Raw genomic sequence first — 15,025 nt, forward strand, 5'->3', positions numbered from 1 at the left:
TTAATCATAGCAGTGTCTACATTTCCGTGTTTGTATGATGTGTCGCTAGAATCATACAGGGACAACTTTATGCAAAATGAAGTGGAAATAGTGGAGGGAAACATTTTGGTTGGTTGTTTACTAGACTAGTCATCCATTCTGTTATCAGCTCAGGATCAGGCAGAGAATTGCCATTAGCTAAGACTAATTTAATAAGGTACGGTTCGCGTTCCTGGGATGAAAATAACAGTGCATACCTTGACAGCTAAACATGCCAGTCTATTAGCTGCGCCATTTTCTGACCCCATGCTGGGCGCACACCCAGCCTAGGCTCTGGATGTTTACAAATATTGAAGGGGTCTATTTCCCAACCTCAAAAATAAGGGTCAGATTTTTTACTGACCCTTAGTTGCCTTTACAAAAATAAAATGTTTGAGCAAACTGGAGGTTTAGCAAACTGGAGGGTGATTTGTGGGAATCAAATGAGTTCACTAGAAAATATTGCCAGAAGTTTGCCAATGTTGGCCGCTAGAGGCAAACTTCCAGCAAAGTTCTGGCAAGAATGAGTTTTTCACTAGTGGCAAATGTGTTGGCTAGAGATGTGCCACCACTCTTAGCTAATGATGGCAAACTTCCAGTGAACCTCTGGTAATAAACCCAATTTGGATATGAAATTGCTGCAAATTTGCTGCAACATTGCCAAAAGCTAACCGCAACTGTTTGCCAGAAACCAAATTTGATTGTGAAAATATGACCATGCCGCAAATTTCTGTAAGAGTGGGTAGCCTACTTCAGGTGAATATAGTATACACTTAATATTTAACCACTATTTGTCATTATCAAACGTGCAGAAATGGCTGACCAACGTAGTTCTTCTATCAAACCGGCAAAAAAGGGGTTAAATAAGGACATTCGAAGTTGGGTACACTGTAGAGCTCTACTGCTACAATGTGTCGACAGCCAATCAGGCGCTCCGTATACGCTTACGCAAAGCACCCACAATGCCCGCAAAACAACCACACCTTGATTCACAGTTGCATGCTTAAGTACGAACGTGGATTGCAATTCGTTCCGTCCAGAATATGAGGAAACGTGTAAATTCACTTGTCTGAAGAGCTGCAAAAGAACGGTGAGTTATGATAATGAAAAAACGATCGTTTTCATCTCATGTTTAGAAACCATGATGGCGGCTCAAGCAGTAGTCGGGTGATGGGGGTGGTGCAAATTTGCACGGTGTAGACTATGGTCATTGTGTATTTATTTATTTATTTATTGTCCAAATGGTAAGCTAAGCCGCCTAAATCGAATTGCCACAAAAAAATCGCATTTCAGTCCATTAAGAGAATACTTGTGTGTTTTTCCTGCTATTTATCGGTGTCTTTTGTGCAGTGTTGACCAATGAAAACCGTAGCGATGGTATAATCGCTTAAAGACAGAGCAGCCTGGATGCTGGCATTCATTCCTGTCTCAAAGCAGGAAAATGTGTAGGGATAACGGGAAAGTAGACGTTTAGCAGTGGGAAACCACGTACATATGAGGCTATACGATGACAAAGAAATCTAGGCATCGTGGCTACCTCAGTCCGTGTGCGTGAAAAATGGAATGGAAAGTTGGACGGCAAATGGTCTTCACACCTGGGCTTTTGAGAGAGTGTAGGCACGAGGAAAGGGCTTTGATGTAAAGCTGTGGCTGCATCACCAAGGTTGGTTTGAAATGATAATAAGCCCTAAGGCTTGCTTGCCACAAGAATCGTGTTTTTATTCATCTGTGTAATAACCGATGACAGCCTGAAATCAGGATGGATGGACATAGCCTAAATTGTTCCTGAGAGTTTCAGGTTGTGATGACAGGCCTACTGTAGGGTCGCCTAATTGAATAACCATAACGAAATGCGGGCTAGGTATAACCTTTGTATGGAAGCTCTAACAGTTTAGGTCCTGTTTTCTTGTGATCTTCAAATGTTTAGACTATTAACCTCGAGATAACGACACTTAATAACGATACTTAATAACAGCACATTTGTAGGCATGTCACAGACACATGCAAGACATAGCATGCTTTTACTGTTAGGCTGAAAACAATATCATTCATATAATTCCAGCGATCCCACGACAGAAAGGCCCTCCTTGCAGCAATAGCCTAAATAAAAAAAATAGCTCCAGTGATGTGACCTTTGTTGAGAGGCCCCTCAAGAATAACACAGAACCATTGTTGTGAGTGTAAAAACACACATGCAGGCACACACACACAGTCACACACACACACACCCCATTATCAACACACACACATTCACAAGCGAAAACGCATACACGCACACATGCACACACTCATTTACATACACAAAAGTTGCAAGAGTAGGGGATGGAGTAGGGAATGGAGACAAACTGACAAGCTTGATTTATTTTTGCGGAGAGATTGTGCAGGACTGAGTGGCGGTCATATTTTGTACTGCTTTGCACTACATCTAGTTAATCATAAATATAGTGTGGTCCAGAAACCATGATGAAAATCACTGAGCAGGTTATTACTTTCAAGATAGAACTTAGGCCTAAAGGAAAATTCCGGTTTTTAGCACTTTAAGGCCCTTTTCTGGTTTGTTTTGGATGAACTAGAGTGGTGGACACCGACATTTTGACGATTGGTCCTGTCTCGACTTTTCTGACTTGTTTTGAATCGCCTATGACTTCTCAGGGTGGCTGGCAATGGGCATACTGTAGTAGGCTACTCAAACATGTCCTAAAACAACCCTTAACGTTCGTTTTCAAAACTGTGCAACTCACCGAGTGGTTAGTGGTGTTCGTTGATTATTAAAAGCAAATATGTCGGCGCAATGTATGATTTCCAGCCGTCTTATTTGCTATTGTGGAACTATTCACGACCGCGCTCAATATTTGAACCTGAAGCATGGACGGTGGCGCAGCTATCAACGTGCAATGAGTCTTCCAACATAAATCAATGGGATTTTACAAAATGCTAAATAAAACACGACAGAAACTGTATTTCGCTACGCTACTTGTTTTGGAACATCAACGAACACCACAACCATTCGGTGAGTTGCAAAGTTTTTAAAACGAACGTTAAAGTGCGTATGTCAGGTTAAATTAAAAAAAAAATTTGACAAATGAAGGAACATGAAGCAAGATAGTAGTGAGTAGTGATTTTTCTTGAAAAATCAACTTTAAATACAATAGAACAATATTTACAGTTATTTTTATAACTGTATTAAGTTTTTATAACTGTCTGTGGACAGCCTAGGCTCCAAACCTTTTTTACCTTTTAAAACAGCATGTTACATAAGGATGATCCTTTTTGGGTCCTCTCGCAGCAGATCTGATTTGAACGTTATGCTACTCCATTTAGTTGGGAACGTATCTGACCTAGAGTAACCTGTGGTAACTCTATACAAAACATATTGATGTCAATAGTGCATTTTGCCCATGTTCAGTGTGGAAAATAAAAAGGAAAGATTTGCATAACACAAGTCAAAGTGGTGTTTTTAAAAATAAGGGATCATGGAGGGAAAAAAATCTTTGTATATTTCCACAAGGTGTTTGGGTACTCTGAAAATGAGAACCAAAATTATTTTTCAGACTTGTGAGGTATTGCTGTTCAGACCCTTAAGGGATTTTTTTTATTCATTGCTTTTTGTGAGAGTGTTTCTACTTATCTCAATAAGGAAAATAAATTAAGAGCCTATGTTGAGTACAAATATGTCTTCTGAAGGCCTAAACAGAGCCCATCCAAAAACTCCAATACAATTTTGATCAGCTTTGAGGGACAGCTATGACCATGCAGGATCATCCAGACCAAACGTGACGATTGTACTACATACTATTCCTATTTATGTACCAGCATGCAAGGTTTTGCGCTATGGCCTTGTGAACTTTGACAAAAAAGGCCAAACACAATAGACACCCCCTCCCCCCCGTAAAACTGGCTGTTTCTTGGAAAGTATTGATCTTAATAAAAGTAATTTTACAGTGTGTACCCTGGGTAACATAGGAACACCTGGTAATTTTTTCAGATCTTTTTGAGACCTAAGTGTGTGGGCCCTGGTTGAATTGACGTGGATAGACCCAGCTGGCTTGACCCAGATAATTGATATCTCCTTTTAAATGTAAGATACATTTAAAAGGAAATCATAAAGGCAACAGTAGTTCCCACTACTGACCATTTATAAACTGTGAGAGGGCACAGCCATAGGCACAGCACTAGCCATAGGCTATATTTGAATGGAGCTAGCAAAAGATCATAATGAGAACATGTAGACACAATGCCCTTAAAGTGACAGTGCACCATTTATAAACAAGAGCAAATTAGCAGTATTTCTTGAGAAATTAATATTTTAAAACAAAATTACTCTGTCATTATTATCAGTTGAATGATATAAAACAGTAATTTGTTTGGGGGGTTGGCCCGTCGGCCAAATTTCAAAGTTTTCATTTCCCCACCTTAGTGTCTGGGAGGGCATTCTTCAGACGAGGACTGGCAGAACAGAAGGCTCAATCACCCATTGTTCTTAGTTTGGTCTTGGAACTGTGGAGGTGGTTTGTGTTAGTGGAACGGAGGGATCGTGTTGAGTGTAGTGGGGTGAGGAGCTCTTTAAGGTGGGGTGGTGTGAGAAGAGATGTTCTATCCTAGCGGATACAGAAAGCCAGTGGAGTGAGTGCATCCATGCAGTTGCAATCCAGTGCATTGCAGTAGTGCAGTCTGAAGGAGACAAAGGCATGGACCAGCTTTTTGCCATCAGAGAAGGTGAGAGTTGGACAGAGCTTGGCATGAAGATGATGGAAAAAAATCATACAGAGGTGTTTGATATGGGTTTCAAAGGTGAGATGGGGGTCAAATCTAACATCAAGATTGGTGACTGATGGGAAGAGGGTGACTGATGGGAAGATGGCCGGAGAAGGTCATGCTGGTTATGGAGGATGACTGCAAAGGGCCTGTAATTCCAAAGAAAATATGGCATCATCTCATTTAAAAGTGCTTGTAATTTGAGCAGTTTCCCAGCTGGAGGGAAAAATAGGAAGTCGGATACAGAGATTGATCGTATGTTGAAAAACAGGTACAAGGCTGTCAGCATGAGTCTTCAAAAAGTTCACATGTTTAAACCATAGATGTCATGAGCATAGGACTTTTTCTAGTAATTCTATTTTAGAAGGCTTGTTCTGTGAAATCTCAGAAAATGAGAACTGGCAAGATAATAGAGGGAAAAGGTGAGGGATGAGAAGGAAGTAACACAATTGGGTGCTAGTTTCCTTAACAGACTTCCTAAAGCTGATAGTTCCGGTCCTTGATTGTGATTGGCTGAATCGCGTTTGATGCTGTTGTGAAATGCAGCATAAACATACACCTTGACCGTAGTTCGTTTTCTATATTACTGCACTACCTCAACTTGATAGAAAAGTTGGGAGTAGCTGCGTCTCGACGTTGTCAGATATGTTGTAGCCGCTTGCGCGACATGCCTACGCCCCTTAGCTGTTGTAAAATCAGTGTAACCTACAGCCTCTCTGGGCTTATTGCTTAAATACAAAATAAGCATTGCAAGCACTTTCACTCTTCAGGTTTAGTAGTAAGAGTATCTTGTAGGGAAATCTGAATATTGACTTCATTTTTCTTGTAATTTTTGCCGGAGATTACTTAAGTGTCTGCCATAATGGTTTGTGGGAGGAAGGCTTGAGTAATGTATTGATGGAAGTAGGCCGTCTTAGCCCCACACGGTAGCTGTATTAATTTTTTTTCCCTCTTTAGTGTTTTTAAGGATTTATATTTTTGTGTGCCCACATGGCAGCATTTTGTCTGCAAATTTTGCCTGCAAATACCATACTCTGTTAATGTCGTGCTGGTATTTTAGGTATGCACATGAAAATTAGAGCCTGAGCTAAAAATAGTCATGCCAAGTTTATCAAGTTTCACTGTCACTATCATTGTGAGAAAATAGTCTACCATATGAAAAATACTTTTGAAATTGCTCTTTGAGTCGGATCTGCTCAAAAAGCGAATGGGTTTTCTTAGCCTGTGCTTCACCTTTCCATCAACTTTTGTGAAAATTGTACTGGTAGTTTTAGCGATATTGTTGACAAACATACCACACAGCAGTAGCCTCATAGTGCACTCCACTCTATGAAACATTACAACGTCTAAGAAGACAATATGTTTATGGCAGTGGCGTATCAAGCTTTTTAAAAGTGTGGGGGTTGGGGGATAGGAAAATGAAACAATCTGGCCAAATTATAAATAACTCCCTACAGGGACGTTGTAGTATTTTCTGAGAGGGGTGCGGACTATATTGGTGTCCGGGAGTTTCTCCCCCGAACATTTTTTTGAAATTCTGATTGCTAAACACACATTTTAATGCAGTTTGGGAGGGACAGAAGAAGCAGCGCCCCTATGTGTGGCTCATGTGACATGTAGGCCTACATGATCTACCTGCTATCACTTCACTATTTGACACTACCCTATATGGAGACATATATGATATCTCATGTTATAAATCAAGAAATCATTTCAGAAATTATGTTTTGTTCATATGGATTAGCAGGCTACAATAAATTGCCTAACAGACAGCAGCCTAATTTCGAGGTATCACTAATACCTATTAAATAAATGTAAAGGACAGAATAGTGACAGAACTGTAAGCTCAAATTCAAAAACGTTTGAAGTCTACCCAAACATATGCAAAGGGAATATATATAAATTGTGTTGCATATAGCCAGCTTAATTAATGTAAATGTAAAGATTATGATTAGCAGTTTCTATGCTTTTTCCATTGATAGTTACAGGAAGCCACGTTGTTGTTTAAACTATTGTTGCTTCTAGCCCACACCAGTTTCACTTGCTGCAGGGACGCACACATTGCATGAGCGCTCATAAGCGTTCTGAGTTCTACATGCTGGAAATCTTAGTTCTCAGATGTAGAAATCAAATGTGTCTTGACCCGGCCGTTTGTAAGATCAAAATAAGATGTTCTAAATGGAACGCGATTGTATTTAAGACATTAAGATCTCCAGTAGGCTAGATGTGCCACTACGACACACATTGACATTGAAATGCCGCCAACGTTTGTAAGATCAGATCAAATAAGACATTCTAAATGGAATGCGATGTAATTAAGCTGTTCAGATCTTTTCCAAGCGTCGGAGACGTAGGCCTATGTGTGCTGACTGGGCTATGTCTATATAGTTGATGACACCAAATTAATAAGTATTTCTGATTGGGGAAACTTTTAGCATATTTTTTTTCAGTCCGCGGTTCCATTCAATCTTGCTGTAAATTATCAGACGTGTGAAGCATTTTGCGGCTACGTGGACCAGTAGGTTAATTGTTGAGGAGGCATATAGTTTGAGAAAAGCTGCAGATCATAGACAGAGAAAACATAATGCTCTGAGAACAGTAGCCAAAGGTTTTTCTGCAGAAACAACAAATGCCTTGGTGCGCGCACCCCCGCTTTCACTTTGACTCCCTGCATTTCTACATTGTGACAAAAACTGTCAGTCAGACAGTGAATTTTGGTTTACTAAATTAGCATAATTATTATTTAAATTCTACCTGAAATATGCTCACTGCAGACGTTATAATGCAGACCCAAGCAGCAGCACAGCCTTTTAAATTTTACCCTATGAGATCTGGTGGCTACACAGTCAGTCAGCCAGCCAGCTAGGAAATTATCCCTGGGTTGATGTTGTGGGCTTTGGCAAGTCTATCTGCTAAACTGTGGGGTTGGATACAATTTCAAGCTGAAATAAAAAGTAGCCGTATGAAATTATTTGCCCCTTCCATGTGGTTTAGAACCATGTTCAGTAGACTGCCTGTGGCATCCTCAACACCCCCACCCTCCCTATCAGTTAACTGGAATGGATTAAGTTGCGCCTAAGTTGAGCACAAAATGTTTTTTTTTTGCAACCTTTTCAAAGACTTTCATGATAAAAGCAGTGAGTACCACTGGTCGGTAGTCATTTAGGTGCTTCGGTAGAGGCACTGACCCTTTTCAGAGTTGGAGTGACTTCCAGAATATTAGGGAGAATATGTCAGAATATGCTTTTGCACAGTTTTTCAGGAAACAACCACCAATATTGTCTGGACCTCAACTCTTCCTTTCCTACATTCCTCTGAGGAGTTTGAATGTCCTGTCTCTAATCACATTTAGACTTCTAGTTAGTGATTCTGCTCTGCCCATACAAAGAAAGTCAATTAGTAAAACTAGATTCTCTAAATTCTCTAGATTCATTAAAGACATGATCACCAACAGGTTAATTCAGTGAATTTAATTGTTTTTGTCTGGTTCCTGTTTTTTAATGTGTCAAATTGTGACAGGATATTGTGTGATATCCTTTCATACCCATGCTTAGTTGATTTTAAGGAATGCTTAAACCGGGTTGTCAGACCTTGCTTTACGACCTACCTTGCACACTGAGTTAGACAATGGTCTCCCAGGATCAATTTCCATGTGAATGGCACGACCCGGGTTGCTAACAACCTTAATGTTGTGCTAATAGCAGTGTCTCTAGGGCCCATGGGCCATGTCTTATCTGAATTGCCACAGGCTTGGTTCTCAATTGACAAAACATATTAAGTATTGGACCATATCGTAGATTACTTGATTAATGCAAAAAAAAACATTTGACACCTTTCGAAAATACTATTCCAGCTTATGTGTGTTGAGCATCAGCTACACTGTCAGTGAATGTTAGGTGAGCATTACTTGCAGGTAGCCTGGCTAACGACAGACCTCATCTCATTGAGATGGGGTCTGGGAACTACACATTTATTTTCTCGTGTTTGAGACGTGGTTTACGAATGCCCAGAGCCGTTTATTGGGTGCTACGAATGTCTATCAAATGCGCCTGTACGTAGCTCATAACCGCTTTGGTTCCTTCGTTGATGTGAAAATCGGGAATCCAGGCTGCCTAGCAGCGCGAATAAAATTGCGTATAAGGCAGCATGGAGAAACCCAGGCTAACTTGCAGACTTACTGTAACGAAAATTAGCTGAACCGTGATTTTTGTGTACCGTTACACCCCTAAACCCTATTGGTTGGTTTGTTTAACTGATAAGATAATTACTTCTGGGGCATACACTGCTGAGGGTGTTTGGATTATGGATGGATATATACAGTGTCGTGTACAAAAAGAAGATCAATATGTCTGATTCTATCAGTCAAATACAGAGGGGCCAGGGCTGTCAGAAAGACCATGTGGTTGGGGTTTTAATTTCAGTTGACAGATTGAAAATAAGCCCAGTCTATCCTAGTTATTGACAAATAAGGGTAGTTGGAATCTTTTATATGTTGTCAGGCTTGTCCCATAGGATTTTATTGCATGGCCCTTTGCAATTTCCAGCATATTTGACCAATTAAGATCACTTTTCTCCCTATTAAAACATTTAAACACAAAAGTTTCTCAAAATTGGGCCTGGAGTGAAACATTCCAAAGTGTTCCTTAAATAAATATGTGTCAATCATCACTGCATGCTTCATGGCAATACATACAGTAATTACCTACTCATGAGTAGCTACTTCAAAAATGGCCCTGATGGAGACCTTACACAGGTGGTTGCTACAATCTGATTTGAAAAAACTGTCCCAAAGAACTGGTGTCTCTATGTAATTACCTTTATGTTGCATTAAGAGAAATTAGAGTAAGAGTTATGGTTAGAGTTATGGGGTGCTCTTAAAAGAAAGACCATAGTATACAATATAAACCAAATGTCGTGAGGCATGGCAACTGGTAAAGAGAGATTCAAAAGGTTATAGTTTTTCTCTTCAAGAACTAGCTTAATTTATCAAATATTTACAGCTGCCATGGAGCCATTTAAACACAACTTCGTAGCAAAATCCAACTATCAATTGACCAGGCATTCTTTAGTTTAACTTTTCTAATTTTGCCGCTGGAGATGTAAAGTACATCATTATCCTGTTATGCTCAGAGTTGACATTGCAATCAAAGAGCCAAATTATTATGCTATGTCCGCTTGTAGCTGTCGACCAATCAGTGGGTCATTGTGAATTAAAACCCATTCTTCTTGATCAAACAAACATACTGATGCCATTATTTCCTTTAAAATGTTTTTTTGAATGTACACTACTTAACTTTCGCTGGTACTGAATATTATGAACTGAATCATGTTCTGGTTCTGAGACCATGAACAGATGTCGATTCATTTCTTGCTGCTTTTCTGTTCTTTGACATTATGGCTGAATATGAATGGCGCCTCTCACTTTGTATCTCTTATGCCTGTGTATAATTTTATATTTCCTTCACTAGACTCAGCTATTATTTTTATTTTTGTTTCAGATTGATTGAAGGATGAAGCTTAACCATCCATTTCTACCAACTGGTGTATTCTACTGGGTATCCAGAAGATTCCTGACCTAAAATTGTTTTGGAATATGTGACTTCAAGGCTGCAGACTCCTCAGGGCACAAGGATTACGTGGGGACATATACATGACTGCTCAAATCATGCAGCCTCCACCGAGTCAACATTCAAATGTTCTCATTTCACTGGTTGGCATAACAAACCAGGGACCTTCCCAGACAAGCAACCATAAGTTGTTCTGCTCCAAATGTCGCTTTTCCACCAAGGACCATGACCTCTTTGAGCGACACTTGGCTCAGCATGCAGGGGTCACCTTTACCTGTAACATGTGTGGCCACATCTCGTATACTAAAGTGGAGTCTCAGCGGCATGCCGTGCAACACTCCGGAAAGTTCCCGTTCAAGTGTGACTTCTGCAGCTATGGCGCAGTGAGGAGAGACTATGTAGTGAAGCATGTCCAACGAGTACATGCCAAGAAGAAGGTTGGTTCCTTTCAGGACGGAACACAGAATGTTCTAATAATGGGAGATGTGTCTATAGCATCTGTCCCCAAAGTAGGACTGCCAACTCTCATAGATGTCACTGAACAGACAGCTAAAGCATCTGGTCAGGCTTTTGATATTGTGCCAAATTGGATGCCTTTGACAGTGAGTCAGCCACAAAGGAACAGCACAAGCCATTTGGGCAGTATGTTGAGCCAGCAAGTTACATCAAACAGATATCTCAACCCACAGAGTCAGTATGTTGGTGTTACTTCAAAAACAGAGTGTGTGTCAACAAATCTAAATTCTACTGGTGCACCAAACCAAATTATCAGTATAACACCGATTAGGATTCCTAATGCAGCAAATAACCCTAATGGCAATGCAGCTAATGTCAATCTTCCAGTAGGAAGTCAACCAAAATCGTATACAGGCAAAGTCCTCACAAGCTTAAAACAATCCACAAGTAGTGCCCCAGATGTGCTTAGTATTATCCCTAGTCAAGCCATATATACGGCTACACATGCTACTCCAAACACATCAAATTACTCAGATCACCGAATACCTCCAATAATCCTACGGAAAACTCTGCAAAGATCAGTGGACATGATTCCCAATGTAACCAACAGAAATCTTCCAGCATCCAGTGCAGGCAAAGTCCTCACAAACTTGAACCAGTTTGGACCAACAAGTGTTACTACAAATGGGGTTAGTGCTATCCCCAGACAGCCACTACATTTGGGTACACCTAATACTTCAAACACACTTAAACACTCAATTTGCAGAACACCTCCAAACATCCTACGGAAAAGTCAACAGCGTTCAACAGGAATTGGTCCAAGACCATCATATGTGTCCAGTAATGGTGTTGTAAGTCAGGCTTGTGTTGGGTCATCATCAAACACAATTCCTATAAGTATGAGTCAGGCCCTTTTAGGTACTTCAAACATGACACCTGTTTCATCAAATCAGACCACCAGACCAACTCTAGGTTCAGTTTCTAATCTGCCAGGAAAGATGATTACTCTGACTTCAAATAGGCCCCTAGATTCTGCAATTGGTTCATTTGGTCATTTAACAAGCAGGACTGCCAACACAGTAGGCCAGTCACTAAATCCCCAAAACCGAAAAATGGAATGTCAGATCGGGAGTAAAACTTCCGAAGAGTCTTTCCTGCAATCCTTAGCTCTTCAGGGAAAATGTCTGCCTCTTATAAACAATAAGCCTGAGGTGGTATCACCTGTCCAGGTCGAGCTGTTGGAACCATTGAACCAGCCAATTCACCACGACCGTACTCTGACTGTATCTTACCCAGAGGAGGTCAGCATCCCCCCAGGTAGCCTGGTGGAGTTGGTCGAAGTGAAAACTGTTAACGGCACCCAGGAGTTGCAGTTTAGGATCGTGCCACAGCAATCTGTGGGATGTTCAAACAAGAATGCCTCCAACGCTGCAACTGCTGCTCCGATTCCTGCACCAGCTGCTGCTCCAGTAGCAGGCACAACCTTCAAGGAAGTAGTGTCTAGGGACAAAAGGCTGAATAAGATGGAGACCTGTTCAAAGACGGACTCAGGTCAGACTCCTTCTATTTCAAAACCTAGTTTATTTAAAACATCCAGTGCACCCAACACCACTTTGAAAAGACACACTGACATTAGGATTAAAGTGAAAGAAGAACCACTAGAACAAGACTGTTTTCGTGCACCTGTGTCACAAGAGTTGAATGAAGGGTGCGGATCACAGGCTAACTCTCTAAGCCTAACTACTCATCTCCCAACTGCTTCACTCAGAGAGAGAAAGAAGGACCAATCTTACTCCTTACATTCTTTACTTTCTCATAATAAGCCGCCTGTTGCTAGCAACAAAAGTTTAACCTCTGGTGGACTTCTCAAAGACAGCAAGGTTTCTGAAACCTCAGTGGAGAAGCATAGGGACTGTATTGGTGAGGTGGAAGCTGGGGGCTTGCCTGTAATCTTATCTGTTTATTCATTGGAATATAGTCCTGAGAGTGAAGAGTTTCCATGTGTAGTTGAGAGAAGGCAGTCACATGGTATTGGTGCAAACAACCATGAGACATACACATCTGCTGAGGATTGTGTTGATAACCTCTTGGTTCCACGTCAGTCATTAGTTGTAGAAACATTAAGTCAATATTTTCAGCAAGACGGGGATTATGCAACACCACCAGCCAAAAAGAGGCCTATGGACGGGCCAGAGAATGAAAATAACAGACACAAACTGAATACACAAATTGAGAGACCTGCCTGGGCATTACCAACTCAGGAGTTGGTGAAGAGTAATCAAACTGACCCACCCAGTATGCCTACAGACTCGAATTCCAGATTGGATTTCACTGGATGCAAACCAGTAGAGGCACACACACCACATAGACAGCCACAAAAATGGTTATCTCCACCTGACACTGAAGTCAGAGGAAGAACAAACTGTGAGGCACAGATTAGTAGTTTTGAACATAAATCTTATGAACAGCTATTTACACTGGTTCCAAGAGTGTCTTTAGTAAGGATTTCAAATAAGCATCTCCCACCACCTCAACCTGAGATACAATCAGAAAAGCACAGAGAGAATGCCACTTTTACAGCAAGACCAGTCCTATCCTGTGCCTCCAATAACCAGAACATCTCTGTCCACCAGCAGGCCTGTCACGAAGTTCTCAAGCTTCGTCTGAAAAGGAAAAAATGTGAGTCTGAGAATGACTCATGCGATATATTTGAGGCACTGGTAACACCACCGACTCAGGCAAATGTTGAGCCATTCATTTTTCCAGAAGAGAGGCAACATAAAGACAAGATATCGGCTAAACGCCGGAAGTTCAGTGGCACTGTGATCTCACAAAGACTTTGTCTGACTCCTGTAAAGGATGATCAGCCTGTGAAATGCCCAGGCCCCAACCAGCCGGTGGTTGTCCTCAACCATCCACACCCACTGGCTCTGAGGTTGGGAAGAGGCCTACAGTCACCAGTAGACAACAGGGGAATCGCCCCACTGCGCATTGTGTTTTCCAGAGACACACACAGAATTGTACCAGAATTTGTGAGGTCCCCATCATTAAAAATGAAGTTTAAAAAAGTTCAGGGTAACCAGTACCAAGTTACTGAGCTGTTGGCTGAAGGGATTTCTGACAAGCTGATTTTATGAGTCTGACCAATTTCACCTACATTAGGTGTGGAGACACTTGGCTTCAGGTTTAAGAACCTGTGAATTACAGCCAGGTGTACATATCTCTATACAGTATGTAAAAATAAAGTCTTTTTAAAGTCTTGATAAAGCAAATGCCAGACAATTTTAAGGTGTTATTTTATATGAGACAATTAAATAATTTTGTATTGATGATCGTGTTAGTCTGATGTGTAATCTCTCTGTTGTGCTCTACTTAACGTTCACCGTAGTGTTGCTTCTGGATTGCACATTTTGAGTGTTGTCTGCTCATGCAGAAGTTGAACCAGATAAACAATGCAACTTGCTTCACTGTCCAATCTGAATAGCTCTATTATTACTTGAATTGGATGTTTTCATTTGATGGTATTTGTTTTCTGACTCCCATGGATCGATTTTGGCTTAAGAGTAACAGTGGCGTAAGTCACGGATGTCCCTGAGCCCGGAGGCCACTCATAGTTTGGAGTGTGTTGGGTTCCACCCTTTGCATACAAAATGCACTAAATAAAAGTGACTTGACTTGACTTAACTAGTTTCCCTCTGAGCACAATAAAGTATACCTTACAAATAGACAGCCAATGTCTTGCCCTCACCTCTCTGTTTGCATGACTGTTAGTGGATAGTGTAAGTATTAGAAGGATGGACAAACAAGTGAAAGAAGTATATTTTGCTGCTTGTTCTACTGACCATGAGTAGAATGGTGTAATTTTAAGCATACAACAATTATGAAAATGTTGGTGATAATACACAACGCAAACTTTTGAGCATTATTGTTGGAGAATGTTGCGCGTGTTCTTGTTGTAGCACGTTCCCATTGATGTTGAGCAACATTTGTTTTTTTTATTTTCTGTAGAGCTCATATTACAGAGTCAGTTTTCATCTGAATTGTAAAATATTTGACCAAAATAATGAAACTCTGTATTGCACCCAAGACTCACAATGTGTTAAGTTACCGCAAATTTAGTTGATATATTTATGTCCATGTCAGTATGTACTTTATTACAATGCAAATAAAACTGGTTCTTTTGTATTTGTTAGGCTACAGTGTATAATTTAATAGTTGCTAGAAATGGC

General features: G+C 40.7%; 1 protein-coding gene across 1 annotated transcript; it reads left to right on the plus strand.

The window, feature by feature from the left end:
• Positions 1–967: 967 nt before the first annotated feature.
• Positions 968–14,981, plus strand: znf518b (zinc finger protein 518B). The gene is made up of 2 exons (XM_076287496.1): positions 968–1,108; positions 10,272–14,981. Exon 2 carries the CDS (start codon positions 10,424–10,426, stop codon positions 13,931–13,933), a length of 3,510 nt encoding a protein of 1,169 aa, XP_076143611.1. The 5' UTR covers positions 968–1,108; positions 10,272–10,423; the 3' UTR covers positions 13,934–14,981.
• Positions 14,982–15,025: the final 44 nt, after the last annotated feature.

The sequence above is a fragment of the Alosa pseudoharengus genome, unplaced genomic scaffold (assembly GCF_046254945.1).
Source record: "Alosa pseudoharengus isolate Yale_2024_CS ecotype anadromous, Long Island Sound unplaced genomic scaffold, YU_APseudo_1.1 YU_APseudo_1.1_scf_16, whole genome shotgun sequence".
NCBI lineage: Eukaryota > Metazoa > Chordata > Actinopteri > Clupeiformes > Clupeidae > Alosa > Alosa pseudoharengus.

Coding starts and splice junctions, on each gene's coding strand:
- znf518b (XM_076287496.1), top strand. CDS start 10,424: ATGACTGCTCAAATCATGCAGCCTCCACCGAGTCAACATTCAAATGTT.